Here is a 16780-nt window from a genome sequence, read left to right as displayed (position 1 = left end):
TGTCAAGATGGGAGGGGGTTACAGAGGTAGGAAGGGATGTTGGGGATTGGAGTGGGGAAGGGAGTAGGAGTGTCAGAGGGGTTACATAGATAGGGACTGGAAGGTTTTTACAGTGATAGGGAGGGGTGTAGGGAGTAGAAGATGGCACAGAGAAAGGGAGGGGTATGGGGGACAGAGGAATTTACAGAGACAGAGGGGTATATGGACTGGAAGGTGTTACAGAGATGGGGATGGGGATGGGATTACAGACAGGAGTGGGGATGACAGACAAGCAGTTTATGGAAACTTGGAAAGCGATGATGGTGGGGACTTGCTGTGTCTAGAGTCACATATCACAGCTCAAACACACTGTTTCCACAACTTACCCAGGAGTTTCCAGTGTCCCAATGCATACTGTGGGATACAGTCCTGTGTGCAGAAACACAGTTAGAATGGACGGGAACCTTAACTCCATGACTGACCCATGCCCTTTTCCCGTCACGTTACACATTGAAAATTTTACTTTTGCAACATGTTACACAACTTTTCATTCTCCACAATCACATGCTTTCAACTATTGAATTTTTAAAAATTCTGCATGGAATACTACAGTACAGTACAGGCCCTTCGGCCCTCGATGCTGTGCCGACCCACATATTCCTTAAAAAAAGTACTAAACGCTCCCTACCCCATAACCCTCTATTTTTCTCTCATCCCTGCAGCTAAGAATCTCTTAAATGCCCCTAATGTTTCAGCCTCTGCCACCATCCCTGTCAAAGCATTCCAGGCACCCACAATTCTCTGTGTAAAAAAACTTTCCCCTGATGTCTCCCCTAAACTTCCCTCCTTTCACTTTATACATGTGTCCTCTGGTGTTTGCTGATCCTGCCCTGGGAAACAAGCGCTGGTTGTCCAGCCTTTCTATGCCTCTCATAATCTTGTAGATCTCTATCAAGTCTCCTGTCATCCTCTACGCTCCAAAGAGAAAAGTCCCAGCTCTGTTAACCTTGCTTCATAAGACTTGTTTTCCAATCCAGGCAACATCCTAGTAAATCTCCTCTGCCCCTTCTCCATAGCTTCCACACCCTTCCTATAGAAGTGACCAGAACTGAACACAAAAGTGTGGTCTCACACTTTTATTGAGTTGTAACATGACCTCTCTACTCCTGAACTCAATCCCCCTATTCATGAATCCCAGCATCCTATAGGCCTTCTTAATTATCCTATCAACCTATGTGGCGACCTTGAGGGGTATATGGATTTGCACCCCAAGGTTCCTCTGTTCATCCACACTCTTAAGTAATTGACCATTAACCCTTTACTCAGCCTTCTGGTTAGTCCTTCCAAAATGCATCACCTCACACTTATCCAGATTGAACTCCACCTGACACTTTTCCGCCAAACTCTGCATCCTGTCTATATTCTCTTGTCTTTTTTTTTTCTTTTCTTCTTTGGCTTGGCTTCGCGGACGAAGATTTATGGAGGGGGTAAAAAGTCCACGTCAGCTGCAGACTCGTTTGTGGCTGACAAGTCCGATGCGGGACAGGCAGACACGATTGCAGCGGTTGCAGGGGAAAATTGGTTGGTTGGGGATGAGTGTTGGGTTTTTCCTCCTTTGCCTTTTGACAGTGAGGTGGGCTCTGCGGTCTTCTTCAAAGGAGGTTGCTGCCCGCCAAACTGTGAGGCGCCAAGATGCACGGTTTGAGGCGATATCAGCCCACTGGCGGTGGTCAATGTGGCAGGCACCAAGAGATTTCTTTAGGCAGTCCTTGTACCTTTTCTTTGGTGCATCTCTGTCACGGTGGCCAGTGGAGAGCTCGCCATATAACACGATCTTGGGAAGGCGATGGTCCTCCATTCTGGAGACGTGACCCATCCAGCGCAGCTGGATCTTCAGCAGCGTGGACTCGATGCTACAATATTCTTTGTAACCTTTAGCTAAACCCACAACTCTTCCAACCTTCTTGTCATCTGCAAACTCACTGACCCATCTGTCCGCCTTTTCATCCAGATCATTTATAAAAATCACAAAGAGCAGGGGTCCCAGAACAGATCCTTGCAGTACTCCACTAGTCACTGTCCTCCAGGCAGAAAACTTTCCTTCCACTACTACTCTCTCTACCTGCAAACCAATTTTTTTTTTTAATCCATAAAGCCAAGGTTCCACTGATCCTGTACCTCATGGCTTCCTGGATGAGTCTTGTCAAATGCCTTGCTAAAATCCATGTACCACCCTACCCTCATCAATTTCCTTTGTTACCTCAATTTGGCTTGTGAGACATGAACATCCCTTCTCAAAGCCATGCTGACTATCCTTGAATCAACTGGACTTCTCCAAAAGCTCATAGAACCTATCCTTAAGAATCCTCTCCATTAATTTACACACCACTGACATAAGACTCACCGGTCTATAATTCCCATGATTTTTAAACAAGGGGACTACATTTGCCATTCTGGAATCCTCCAGCGCATCCCCTGTAGCCAGAGCATGCAAAGATCATCGTTAATGCCCCAACTATTTCTTCTCTCACTTCCCAATGCAATCTGGGTAATATCGCATCCGGCTCTGGGGACTTCTCAATCGTGGTTTTCAAGAAGATCCAACACTTCCACTTCCTTAATCTCCACATTGTCCAGCTCACAATCCTGTTTGAACTCAACCTGATCAAGATCCTTTTCTCTTGTGAATAATGAAGCAAAGTATTCATTTAGAAGCTCCCCAACCTCCTCTGCCTCCACACACACGTTGCCTCTTATATCCTTTAGCGGCCCCACCTTCATTCTCGTCATCCTTCTGTTATTCACATACATGAGGAATGCCTTGGGGTTCTCTTTAATCCTACATGCTAAGGCCTTCTCATGCCCCCTTCAAACTTCTCCTAAATCCTTTCTAAAGCTCCTTCCTGGCTACCATATATTTTTCATGAGCCCTTCCTGTTTCCTATATTTAATGTATGCCTCCTTCTTTCTCTTGACTAGTTGTCTGACCTGTTTCATTTGCCACGGTTCCATTTTCCTACCATCTTTTCCTTGTCCTAGTGGGTCAAACCTATCCTGAACCCAGTACGTGGTCCCTAAACTTACTCCACATTACTTCTGTGCTTTCACCCTTGAACATTTATTTCCAATTTATTCTCACTAGTCCCTGCCTCATCTTCATAATAAGCCCTTCCCCAGTTGAGCACTTTCCCATTTTGACTGTTTTTATCCTTTTCCATAGCTACGTTGAAATTAAGGGAGTTGTGGTCACCAAAATGCTCCCCCACCGAGAGGTCCACCACCTGACGAGGCTCATTCCCCAGAGCCAAATCCAGTATGGCCTCTCCTCCAGTTGGCTGGTCCACATACTGTGTCAGGAATCCTTCTTGTATCCACCTGACAAATTCAGCCCTATCTACCCTCTTACAGTCAGGAGGTGCCAGTCAATATTAGGGAAGTTGAAATCACGCATAACTACAACCTTGTATTTCCTGCACCATTCCAAAATCTGCCTGCTTATCTGCTCCTCAGTGTCCCAAGGGCTTTTTGGGAGTCGATAGATTACTTCCAGCACAGTGGTAGCTCCCTTCCTGTTTATGACTTCCACCCACACTCCCTCTGCAGTGTCCTCCCTTTCTATAGCTGTGATTCTATCCCTGACCAGAAATGCTATTCTCCCCAGCCCCTTTTCTACCTCCCATCCTATTCTTTTTAAAACACCTAAACTCTGTTACCTGCATCAGCCAATCCTGCTCTTCCTTCAGCCAAGTCTCTGTAATGGCCACAACATTGTAGTTCCACATACTGATCCATGCTCAAAGTTCATCCCCTTTATTTCCAATACTCCTAGCTTGAAACAGATACTTTTCAACCCCTCTAACTGGCTAACTTTAGGTTTTCCCATGCCTGTCCTTCCTCACCAACTCAGAACACATAGCATCATGCTTTTGTCCTTCTATCCTAATCTCGACACTCACATTCTGATTCCCACCCCCTGCCAAACTAGTTTAAACACTCCCCAACAGCTCCAGAAAACCTGCCCATCAAGGTAGGAATGGCATCTTCTCATCACTCTCTAAATTTTTTCCAGTTTAACTCTTAACTCTAACCCATACCTTGGGAGCGTGTGACGGGATGATGTAGAGGGAGCTTCCCCCGAGTCTAAACTGTGCAGCGGGAGTGTGTGATAAGATGGCGTAAAGGGATCTTCTCCCTGGGTCTCACCTGTGCTCCGGGAGTGTGTGATGGACAGTGTAGAGGGAGATTCTCCTGGGCCTGTCCGATGCCCCAGGAGTGTGACATCTACACTGTTCCCAGTGAGTGTGGCCCCATTCTCCAGAAGTGTGACCCCCCCCTACCCCCTTCTCTGGATGTGTGACCTCTCCGCTGTTGCCCAGATGTGTGAACTCTGGTGTCCCCCACCCCCGGGAGTAACTCCCTGCAGTACCCACCGCCTCCTCTCCTGTGTCCCATCCTCTCTCCTGCACCCCCATCCCCTCTCCCATATACTGGGAGTGACCCCCCCCAGTACCCACCACCCCCTCTCCCGTGCTCTGGGAGTGTACCCTCAGTGCCCACTGTTCCTCACCTGATGCACCCGTACGATAGCCCTCAGTGGCTGCTGAGTGACACCCAGCTGCTGTTGCACTGTCTCCTTGGCCCGTTGCAGCAGGAGCTCCTGCGACACTGTCTGCGGGTTCCCAAAGGCATCAGCAAACCAGGTGCCCCCCATCATGACCTGCAGAGATCAGGACAAAGTTAGGGAGCGGAGATCCAGGAGGTTTGCCTGGATCTAATAAGGCAACTGATTTCTTACACACCCTCTGCCAAAAACATCATCCTGGAGTGGCAAGGGAACTACCAATTTCCACCCCCCCCCAACAAGAGAATTGTTCTGTCCCCTTCCACAGCTCCCACATCGTGACCCATCCCCGCCATTCAACCTGTGCCAATAACACTCTCACTGATCTCTGGTTGAGTGCTACGTGTAGTTCACGCTACAGGAAGGTTGTGCTAGAACTGGAGAGGGAAGAGGGAGGTTCGTCAGCATCTTCTCCCTCCTACTTTCCTCATCCACTCATCCCTCCCCACAAATCTCCTCCTCAGTACCTACCCCGTGACTAGAGGAAGTGCTACACTTGTCCTCACAACTCCTCCTTCACCACCATTTGGAGCCCCTAACAGTCTTTCCAAGTGAAGCAACACTTCACCTGTGAATCTGCAGGGCTCATCTGCTGCAACCGGTACTCCCGTTGTGGCCTCCTTTACATCAAGAAGACCGGTCACAGACTGGGAGATGGCTTCACTGAGCATCTTCGTTCTGTATGCTTCAATAGCGGGGATCTTCCAGCAACAACAACTTCAAAACCACTCACCGTTGCCACACTGACATGTCTGTCCATGGCCTCGTGCACTGCCAAAACAAGGCCTTTCACAAACTCAAGGGGCAACACCTTATAGTGTCCCGCATTAACATTCAATAACACCCTCCCTACCTGTCTCCTTTCCTCCAACTCCCCACCCCTTCCGTCTCCTATCAGAGCTAACCCCTCCTCCGATCACCTCAGCTTTTCCTCTTCTACCCTCCCACCTGTTGCTACCCATGGTCTCTTACCCATTAGCCCGCGGTCCTCCCTCTGCCCCATCCTCCCTCCTCTCCCATCTTTTTATTCAGGCATGTCTGTTTTTGCTCATACCTTACCAAGATGTCACCCTTTACTTCCTATGGATGCTGACTGATCTGCTGTGGTTTTCCAACACATTTGGGTGCTGCAGTTCTTCCTTACGGTCAGTTTTCTGGACTAGAGACGTTCAACTAACTGGCCTATTATGAGCTGTCTTTCACAGTGGCGTGGCATTTGCTGTCTTCCAATGTGCCAGGACCTGCCCAGAGTCCAGAGAATTTTGGTAAATTATCACATGTCTCCACTATAACTTTCACCATTTCCTTCAACACCCTGGGGTGCATTCTATCTGGACCAGGGGACTTATCAACCTTTAGACCCACAAGTTTGCTGATGGTCATATCCAAGCCCCCAGCTCCCATCACATCCAGAACACATCACTTTGGGAATGGTAGACGAGTTCTCCACCATGAAGACCAGCACAGAAAGCCTCGGCCATTTCCATACCACCCAATATTAATTCCCCCTTCTCATCCTCCAAGGAACCTCGTTCATTTCACACACCCTTTATTTAACGATAGAACTCTTACCGTCTGTTTTTTTATATTTTTTGCTACTTTACTTTTGTAATCTATCTTCCCTTTCTTTATTGTTTGCTTGGTGGTTCATCATTGCTTTTCAAAGTTTTGCCAATCTTCCAGTTCCACACTATCCATGACTTTGTATGCATGAGCTTTTAGTTCGATGCCCTGCTTTATTTTCAATGTTAGCTCTACACACCTTTACTGTTCTTACTTTTAACTGGAATTTATTTCCGTTGAGCACCATGAAAAATCTCTTTGAATTTCTTCCACTGTAGTTCCCAGACTACACAAGCCATTTCCTCCTTCACCCCATTAGACCACTGGTGTTTATTTGTATGAGCATTTAATCACTCTACGATCATTCTCTCTGATTACAAGATCATTAATGCTACTCCTCTCTTTGCACAGGACCAGATCTGCCTCAGCACTTTCCCCTGTGGGTTCAGTAACGTATAAGAAAGCTACCATGGATACATTCTAAGGACTCCTTAACTGTCTCGACCAACCTAGTTTTCCCAGTCAAGGGAGTCTGAGGGGGAGCTCCCCTCCCTGAGGAGAGGATGGGGTTAGACTCAGACTCACTGCCTGAGGGAGTGGTGGGAAGAGTTTAGCAGTTTCTGGATGACCTTGGATCACCGAGCAGGATGGGTGTTGTGAATCAGGCATTGGGCAGCGGGATTAGTGTAGGTGACTAGCAGACCGAAGGCCCTAATTCTGTGCAGAATATTTGATCAAGCTTACGTAGGAGCAGTGAGAGGCCAAAGAGGAGATGGGGAAACAGAATGGCAGGAGATCAGGACAACCCATGCAGATTGAGTACTGGTGCTCCATAAAGTAACCTCTCATCGGTATCTGGTTTCCCCATCTGGAGGGAACGTGGACCCTGACATCGGTCACTCCCTGGGCCGGTGCAGGTGAATCACTGCCCCACTGGGCAATGGGGAAGAAGAGGAGTCAGGGACATCTGCAACGCCAGCTGTAGAAGGTGGCAATCATATCCAGGTCCATCACAGGCTCCAATCTCCCATCCACAGCAGACATTTATGTGAGTTGCTGCCTCAAGAAGGCAGCCAGCCATCATAAAGTACCCCCATCACCCCGGCCACAACCTCTCCTCACTGCTACCTTTGGGCAGAAGGTACAGAAGCCTGAAGACCACCACCTCTACATTCAGGAGTTGTGGACTTCAGGAGGATGAAGGTTGACTACTCTTCATTGCACCTCAGTGGCTCTATTGTGGAGAGAGTGCAGGGCGCATATGACAGAGGACCTATCCCAGACTGCAACACCTCTTCATTAGTCAGGGATGCCTACACTTCCTAAGGAGGTTGTGGAGGGCAAGGTTACCAGTCTCCATCTTGACAGCATTTTACAGGAAAACAACTGAGAGTATCCTGCCTGGCTGCACCAACATGTGGTTATAATAACTGCAAAGCATTGGACCAGAAGTGAATACAGAGAATCTTCAAAATGGCCCAGAAGATCATTGGGATCTTCTTTCCTCTATTAACGACATTCACTGGGAGCGTAGCTTAAATAGGGCTCAAAGAATTATTGAGCACCCTTTCCATCCAGCACACAGTATCCTTGAACCACTACCATCAGGAAATACAGGACGATCAAAATCAGGACTGCTAGGCTGGGGAACAGCTTCTTTCCGCAAGCTGTGAGATTAATGAATAGTTGTAACCAAGTAAATTATCGCAAATATTCATATGCAGTAAAAACCCCTGGTATCTGAAATTCAAGCAACCAGCAAAAAAAAATTGAGGAAAATAAATAAGGATAAAATAATAGGTAAAAAAAAATACACGTATAAAATTGGCCCCACTCACCCCCACACTGCGAGCAATTTACAGAGACCCATTTCCTCAATGACCATTCAAACAGGGAGAATGTGTAGATTCTACGTTGACAATGGTAGAGGTGGGGCCTTGGGGTAGGGAGGCAGCAGAGGTGGAGGGGATCAAATGGGTCCGTGGAGCAGGGAGGCAGCAGTGGAGGTCGGGATCAAACCAGAAGTGGGGGATCTAACATGGAGTAGGGATCTAACCCAGAGGTGGGGCTCTAACGAGTGTGGATCTAACCCGGAGTGAGGATGAAACCTGGAGGTGAGGATGGAACCCAAGTCCGTGTGGAAGCAGAAGCAGGGGATGGCAATTGAACTTGGGTAGCAGTGGGGGTGGAGGTGAAATCCCGGTAGCGGTGGGGGTCGAACTCGGGTAGTGGTGGGGGTGGGGTTTACCCAGGTAGCAGAGGGATTGGAGATTGAACCCAGGTAGCAGTGGAGGTCGAACCTGAGTTGTGTGACTCCTCTGACCCTGTTTGAGCTGTGTGACCTCCCCAATGCCAAAATGTGTTACCCAAGTGTGAGCTGTATGACCCCTGACCCCAGCGTGAGGTGTATGACCCTCCCCCACCGACCCTGGTATTAGCTGTATGACGCCCCCTGGCCCCAATGTGAGTGACCTCTGACCTCAGTGTGAGCTATAAGACTCTGACCCTGGTGTAAGCTGTGTGACCCTTTACCCTTGTCTGACCTTTGTGAACACTCCTCCCCCCAACCTAGGTGAGAACTGTGTGGTTCTGACCCCAGTGTGAACTCTGACCCCCCTGACCCGAATCCTCATTAGGGATCGATTCCAGGTAGCAGTGGGGGTGGGGATAGAATCTGGGCATCGGTGGGGGTGGAGGTCAAACCTGGGATCACAAGCTGGGAGGCAGCAGCTCTGCTCCTTCTTCTGCTTCTCCCCCCCATGGAATTCTTTGTACCTGCTGCAGTAACCACACTCTGCCCCATAGTTGACCAAGAGGCACGACAATGCCACAGGTAGTACTGATACCCCCTGCTCCGTGGATCACAGGCATTGTCTGCATGGAGTTTGCACATTCTCCGTGTGATACACAGGGTTAGGACGTGAATCGTCTACGGTAACTTGGCCGCATCAAGTGGGAGAGGGGAGAGAATCCGGGGGCAGGGTGAAGGAGGGGAGAAAGGGTGCAGGGGAATAGGACTGGTAGGGTAGACTGTACACAGGAATGTGACAAAGGAACAATGGGCAGGGTGTACTGGTCTCTGACAGCAACAAGCAGGCCCAATGTCTCATACAACACCCCCAACACCCCCCAACTGCCATCCCCAACCTCCCACATGGCCACACTGCCCCTCACCCCACCCAAGTCCATTCAACCATAACCCCTATACACAAGCCCCTCACCCAATCTCCCACCCACTCCCCAGCACCACATGCCACATCCCTTCCTCCAATACCCTCACAGTTACCCATTCCACCCAGCCTCCCATACCCACCCCCCCACATCCCCACCCCATCCCACCTGCCTCCCACTCCCTATCCTCACTCCCACCACATTGTCCCCTACCTAACCTTCCCAGCCCCACCATCCTGCCATCCCACACAGTGCCCCAATCTCACAGATCTCTAAGCTCCCCACCCTCCCCAAACACTGAATTTCATGACTTGTTCATGACAATAAATCCTGATCCTAATTCTGATTGTCCCTTTTTCCTTCAACATCCCCCACTCAGACATAACCCCCTCCCACCTACATCCCACCGAGTCTCCCATCCCCATCACAAACATGCGCACACATCCACCACAGCCACACCTCCATGTAGTCCACCAACCCACACAGTGCTCCCAACCCCATCCCAAGCAGCCCCACTGCCCATTCCCAAATACCCCCTCCTAAATCCAGGATGGTACCGTCAGGCGGGTGGTGGGCTGTCCTGGCCGGTCCTGCTGAGGGAAACTGCAGGAGTCATAAACAACACCCAAAATCTCCCCACACACCGTTGATGGAATCAGGTGTCCAAAACCCTGTGGAGAGAGTGGGTGCAGTGAGTGAGAAGGGGTGAGAGAGGGGAAAGACAGATTTACAGAGAGCATTGTGGGGAGAGAGAAATGGGTGTGAGAGGGGGTAGGAGAGCAAAGAGAGAGGAGGAAGAGAGGGGGAAGGGAGGGAGAAAGGGGGAGAGGGAGAAATTAAAACATACAGCACAGTAACAGACCACTTCGGCTATGAACCCATGCTGTGCAATCATATCCAATTTGGGAGTGAGGGAGAAGCGAGGGTGGATGTGGGGAGAGAAGGGAGACAAGGGAATGGAGAGAGAGGGGAGAGGAGTAGGGAGAGAAGGGTGTGGGGAGAGAGAGAAGGGGAGGAAGAGAGAGGGGAGGGAGAGAGAGGGGTGAGGGAGAGGGGAGTGAGGGAGCAGGGAGAGAGCTGGACTCAACCAATAGGAGTGTTCCCTCACAATGACAGGCAGCACCAGGCCTTGGTACTCCAGGTTCACGACAGCCACCGACACGCTGGTGATCGCTCGCAGAGCCTGTGTGAGGGTCAGGCTGACCTGGGGTAGCAGGCGGCTTAGCACTGTTGGAGAGAGGAGAGCAGAGGTGAGATGCTGCTCCAGTGGGATGGGAATGATGCTCGGCCGGATCCCACACCAGTGTACCAACCTTGAGCGGGAACTGAAGAGAAAACGTGGTCTGCAGTCAATACCTGTCCATCCAACAGCACCTGGTAGAGACAGAGTAGACAGATGGGTCACTCTGGGGTCAGGGGTCACACAGCACACACTAGGGTCAGAAGTTACATAGTTCACACTGGGGTTCAGGGGTCACAGAGCTCACACTGGGTTGTGGGGCACATAGCTCACATCAGGGTCATGGGATGGAGGTCACACATTTCACACTGGGGCCATGGGGGTCAGAGTTCACACTGGGGTCAGAACCACACAGTTCTCACCTAGGTTGGGGGGGAGGAGTGTTCACAAAGGTCAGACAAGGGTCAAGGGTCACACAGCTTACACCAGGGTCAGAGTCTTATAGCTCACACTGAGGTCAGAGGTCACTCACATTGGGGCCAGGGGGCATCATACAGCTAATACCAGGGTCGGTGGGGGAGGGTCATACACCTCACGCTGGGGTCAGGGGTCATACAGCTCACACTGGGGTCAGGGGTCACACAGCCCTCACTGGGGCCGGGGGGGGTCATACAGCTCACACTTGGGTAACACATTTTGGCATTGGGGAGGTCACACAGCACAAACAGGGTCAGAGGAGTCACACAACTCACACCTGGGTCAGGGGGGCTGTGGGGAACCCTGGAACTTGATCCAGGGGTTGGGGAACCTTGGAACATGATGAAAGGGGTTGGGAAACCCTGGGACCTAATCCAGGGGTTTGGGTGAGATGCCTCAGGTGTGGTGTGCCCTGGAAACTGCCTTGGGGATAGGATAGGATGGGATATTCTGGGAGTAACGGTTCCTCGGTACCACGGTGGGATGAGTAGACCCCGTAACTCGATGCTAATAGGATGCCATCACTCACCTGGCAGCCCCCTGCTGCAAAGGGCCGGAGTTGGGTGACGGGTGCTTGCAGATGGATCTCCACACCCCTCCTGTGCAGGGCCGCCTCCATGGCCTCTGGCAGAGTTTGCATCCCCCCCTGTAGGCTCCACTGAGCCCAGCGCTCAGCCCAGGCCTGCTTCATCAGCCCCGTCTGCAGGCCTCGTTCCTTCACAGCTGTGGGGGAACAGAATCTCAGGACATCAGTGCACGTGGAGGAGTGTATATCTAATGGCCAGGTGGTGTGGCCCCCACTGGGTGACCCCACACCCAGCATACCACCCGAGGCGGCAGGGTTGGAGCTGGGCTGAGGTGGGGAGTGAGGGCATGTGAGAAATGGGGTGGAGATCGGTGGGGGTGGTTGTCAGACAAGGGGTTAAAGGGAGGGAAATGGGCCACAGTTGGCAGGATAAAGGGACAATCAGAATTAGGATCAGGATTTATTGTCATGAACAAGTCATGAAATTCAGTGTTTGACAGCAGCGTCACAGGGCAAACATTCATATTATAACCATCTTACGACATAACTATAAAAAATAAAATAACATTAACAATAATCGTGAATGAAAAGAAAGACAGTGTCTTTGGTTCATTGATTATTCAGGGATCTAATGGCAGTAGGGAAGGAGCAGTTCTTGTGCCACTGAGTGCTCGTGGTTAGGCTCATTTACTTTTTCCCCGATAGTAGCAGAGTGAAGAGGGCATAGCCTGGGTGGTGGGGGATCTTTGAGGATAGAGGCTGCTTTTTTAAGACACCAACTCTGTAGATGTCCTCAATGGAGTGGAGTCTGGTGCCTGTGATGTTGCAGGCTGAGTTAACAACCTTCAGGAATTTATTCTTGTCCTGAGTTGGTGCCTCCGTAACAGACAGTGATACAACCAGCCAGAATGCTCTCCATGGTACACCTGTAGAAGTTTACAAGAGTCTTCAGTGACATACCGCATCTCCTCAAACACCTCACAAAGTACAGCCGCTGGCGAGCCTTCTTGGTGATTGCATCAACGCGGAGGCTCCAGGACAGATCCTCGGAGATGTTGACACCCAGGAATTTGAAGTTTTTGACTCTCTCCACTACTGAACCCTCGATGAGGATTGCATCGTGTTCCCCTGACTTCCTCCTGGACCACAATCATCTCCTTGGTTTTGCTGACGTAGAGCGCAAGGTTGTTGTCATTACACCATTCAATGAGCTCATTTATCCCCCTCCTGTACGGTTCCTTATTTTCGTTTGTGATTCTACCGACAACTGTGGTGTCATCGGCAGACTTGTAGATGGCATTTGAATTGTGTCTGGCCACACAGTCATGCGTGAATAACGAGTACAGCAGTGGGCTAAGCATGCATCCTTGATGATCAGTGAGGAGGAGATGTTGTTTCCAATTCATACTGACTGTGGTCTTCTGATGAGAAATTACTGGATCAGGCAGCAAGCAGACAGGAGGTCATAGTTGGGGTGTGAGGGTTGGGTGCTGAAGGTTGAGGAGTGAGGGTTGGGGTGAGGGTCAGGGTTGAGTGACAGGGTGAGGATTGGGGATTCAGTGTCATGGTGAAGGTCAAGTACTGAGGGATAGGGTCGTGGAACGGGTCAGATGGTGTAGGGAGCTCACTGACCTGTCCCAGCCATCATCCCGATGAACACGGACCCATAGCGCCTCTCGGCCTGGAAAATGGCAGGGAAGCAGGACCGGATACTGAGCTTCCGACTGTCACCAGCGAACACCCCTCGGCACAGACTGTCCACTGCATAGGTTGCCAGCTGTGGGAAGAGAGTAGGGGCAGGGTCAGGGGAACAGGGCTGAGAGATGCGGGGGAATATGGGAGGGTGTGAGGGAAGTGAATGGAGGCTACTGATCTAGTCATGGGAATGGGGGCAAGGAAGGGAGGCGGGGGAGACATGAGAGTAGAGGGAGAGGGGCAAGATAGAGATGGAGCGAGGAGAGAGCGAGTATGGAGAGGGAGGGAGGAGGAAGAAAGAGAGAATGGGGATGGAGAGATGAGGAGGGAGGGAGAGGGAGGATGGAAAAAGGATAGGGGAGAGAGGAGAGAAAGAAGGAGAGGGGGTGTGAAAGAAGGAGCAGAAAGGAAAGGGGGAGGGACTGAGAGGCTGTGACGCAAGGGAACGGGGAGGGGGGGTTTGGCGGAGGTGACTGCTGCTCCAGGCATGGGAGGGGTTGAGGGGAAAGGAGAGAGGAGGAGGGAGTGATGGGAAGGTAGTGATAGGGGAGGGCTGAGGGGGAAGGAGCAGGGAGAGGGAGAAATGGGGGAGGTAGAGATGGGGAGGTGGATAGATGATGGGAAGCGGGAGAGTGATGGGGAAGGGGATGGCCGTGGATGGGAGGAGAATACATGTCACCACACTGCCAAAAGAGCCTCACCTCCTCCCCGAACCGGCGGGTGACAAATTCATGCACACTCTCATCTGCCTCCGTGCCCCGAGACACAAAGGGTTCTCGGGCCACACTCCAGAACAGTGGCTTGGAGAATGGGGGATGTCTGCTGAAGGCACTCCTGTCACAGTGAAGGACTTGATCAATGGCTAGCACAGAGGACACCTACCCAGACCCTATCCAGCCCATTCCCACCCAGCCCAGATGCTCCCCAGCCAATCTCCATTCTGCATAGCCTCTGGCAAACCAATCCCCACTTCTAGCCCCTGATCAGCTAATCCAAATACAGCTCGGACCATGCCCATATCTTCTCCAAACCCAGCCAATCCCCAACACACCTCCAAATCCAGCCAATCCCCACCTCTCCTCCCAACCCAGCCAATCCCCATCAATCCTCCAAACCCAGCCAATCCACAACTCCGCTCCAAATCCAGCCAATCCCTGTCCATCCCAGGCCTTGCCCAGCCAATCTCCTCCCAAACTAGTCCCTGTCCAGCCAATCCCCATCACTCCTCCAAAGCCAGCCAATCCCTACCTCCCCTCCCAACCCAGCTAATCCCCACATCTCCTCCCAACCCAGCCAATCCCCATCACTCCTCCAAACCCAGCCAATCCACACCTCCCCTCCAAACTCAGCCAATCCCTGTCCATCCCCAGACTCCAGCCAACCAATCTCCACCCAGCTTAGTGCCTGTCCAGCCAATCCCCATCTCCCGCTCAAAACACAGCCAGTCCCCACCTCCTGCCTTGCTCCAAGCCAGCCAATCACAAGGACCAAATTACAATGGCAGCACCATGCTCAGTTCTGGTCTCGGTATCCCACACTGCGAGTATCGGGCACAGTTCTGGTCTCTGTATCCTTTAGACCAGGGGTAGCCAACTTTTTAATTTTACATTTTTAATTTAGACATACAGCACAGTAACAGGCCATTTCAGGCCATGTGTACACACCAGGAGTGTAGGTTAATTGGGCGCCATGGACACAAAGACACATAGGTTAAGACAGACCACATCAGGAGCACCATGCACAGTTGAGGATTCTTTAATATAAGAGATGGAAATGAGACAGATTGATGATGGGGTCAGGGGCTGGGTGGTCAGTGGTGGACACAGGACTGAGACATATGGGAAGTCGTCAAAAGGGGTCACCCACCAGAAGCTTGAAGGTAACTTGCAAAGCTTTCCGCCAGCAAAGAGATATCTGTTCTTGGATGTAGCATTACTGTAAGTAACTGGAAGAATTGCAGAGTCCAAACCCAGCTCGGACACCTGGATGAAAACAGAGGAAGAGAAAAGATTTTTTAAAAAGTGACCACCTTGAATCAAACCCCAGACTGTGATCCATTTCTGGGGATCTGTTACTCCATATATAAACTCCCCAAACTCCTGCTTCAGATCCCAACCAGTGACCCACACCAGGTCAAGTCAAGTTTATTGTCATCTGATTGCACAAGTACAACCCAATGAAACAGTGTTTTCTAGTCCTCGGTTTAAAACCCCTGGATTAAATCCCAGCCTGTGACCCACTCCTGGGGTTGTTATTCCATATATAAACTCCTGGGAACTATTTTTTAATAAACACCCTGGACCCTGGATTACATCCCAGCCTGCGACCCACTTCCAGATGTCTATTATTCTATTAATAATCCCCAAAATCCTGAATTAGATCCCAGCCTCTCACCCACGCCAAGGGACCTGATATTCAATATGTAAACCTCCCTGGATTAGACACCAGCCTGTGACCTGTTCCCAGGAATTTGTGAGTCAATATATTAGATCCCCAACGTATTCCTGGATCAGACCCCAGCCTGTTCCCATGCCGTGGCCCCACTCCCTCACCAGTCGGAGTGTGTTGTTGCCCACTGCTCCTGCAGGTCTGACCCCTCGGGGTCCATGCTCGAATATTGCCCCTTCTTCTGTCCGTGATGTCTGCAGCCAGCCACCGACACGATCAGTGGCCTCCAAAAGGATGACCTGTCCAGGTTGGGTGGGGATTAAGGGCAGTCACGCGGAGGGGTGGGGTGAAAGAAGGGTGGACAGAGGTGCGATAGAAGGAGAGAGGTTAACATACAAGGGATTCGGAACACCAACTGCTTCAGCCTGAGAACCATGGAACACTACAGAATAGAAGCAGGCTATTTAGCCAGTCTAGTCTATGCCGAAGTATAATTCCACCTAGTCCAGTGGTTCTCAAACTTTTTCTTTCCACTCACATTCCACTTTAATTATTCCCTATGTCATTGGTGCTCTGTGATTAGTAAGAGGTTGCTTAAGGTGGTATGTCAGTGGAAAGAAAAAGTTTGTAAACCACTGCTTTAATCATACCCAATTGACTTGTTATGTGCTTGGTTTCATAACTCCAAAGGAAATGGGCCAATGACAATTTTTCTCAAGAAAAGTATTTCAGTAACAATTGGGTCTAGAGCAGCGATTCTCGACCTTCCCTTCCCATTCACAAACTATTTTAAGCAATCCCTTACTAATCACAGAGCACCAATGTGAGTGGAAAGAAAAAGGGTTGAGAACCACTGACCTCGGTCCCATCAATTGCCCACCACATCCCTTTGATCCATAGACCTATTCAACCTTCTCCTGAATGTCAAAATCAAATCTGCATTCATTTCAGCTGGCAGCTCGTTCCACATTCTCACAACTCTGCACGAAGTTGTTCCCTTTCAACACCTCATCTTTCACCTTCTACCCATGTCCTCTCGTTTTTGTCTCACCTCACCTCAGTGGAAACAGCCTGCTCGTAATAACTCTATCTGTACCTCTGTGAAACACGAAAATCTGAAGACACTGTAATTGTAGTGAAAACCAAAAATGCTAGAGGAACTCAGCAGGTCTCACAGCGT

At 50.4% G+C, this 16780-nt stretch overlaps 1 protein-coding gene across 2 annotated transcripts in view; it reads right to left on the bottom strand.

Moving 5' to 3' along the window:
- Positions 1 to 16780, bottom strand: part of ppox (protoporphyrinogen oxidase) — a 42342-nt gene that overhangs the window by 3818 nt on the left and 21744 nt on the right. For both annotated transcript variants that reach the window (XM_069941148.1, XM_069941147.1), the window contains exons 4-13: positions 15765 to 15899; positions 15079 to 15194; positions 13914 to 14046; positions 13150 to 13294; positions 11521 to 11714; positions 10648 to 10708; positions 10443 to 10561; positions 9892 to 10005; positions 4547 to 4696; positions 366 to 408 (exon numbers count right to left, since the gene is read on the bottom strand). In XM_069941148.1, the coding sequence (XP_069797249.1) occupies positions 366 to 408; positions 4547 to 4696; positions 9892 to 10005; positions 10443 to 10561; positions 10648 to 10708; positions 11521 to 11714; positions 13150 to 13294; positions 13914 to 14046; positions 15079 to 15194; positions 15765 to 15899 (1210 nt within the window). The remainder of the gene's footprint in view (positions 1 to 365; positions 409 to 4546; positions 4697 to 9891; positions 10006 to 10442; positions 10562 to 10647; positions 10709 to 11520; positions 11715 to 13149; positions 13295 to 13913; positions 14047 to 15078; positions 15195 to 15764; positions 15900 to 16780) is intronic.

This window comes from Narcine bancroftii, chromosome 5 (assembly GCF_036971445.1).
Source record: "Narcine bancroftii isolate sNarBan1 chromosome 5, sNarBan1.hap1, whole genome shotgun sequence".
Lineage (NCBI taxonomy): Eukaryota > Metazoa > Chordata > Chondrichthyes > Torpediniformes > Narcinidae > Narcine > Narcine bancroftii.
Note: the sequence above shows the minus strand (reverse complement) of the source record. Positions and strands in the feature narration are given on the sequence as shown.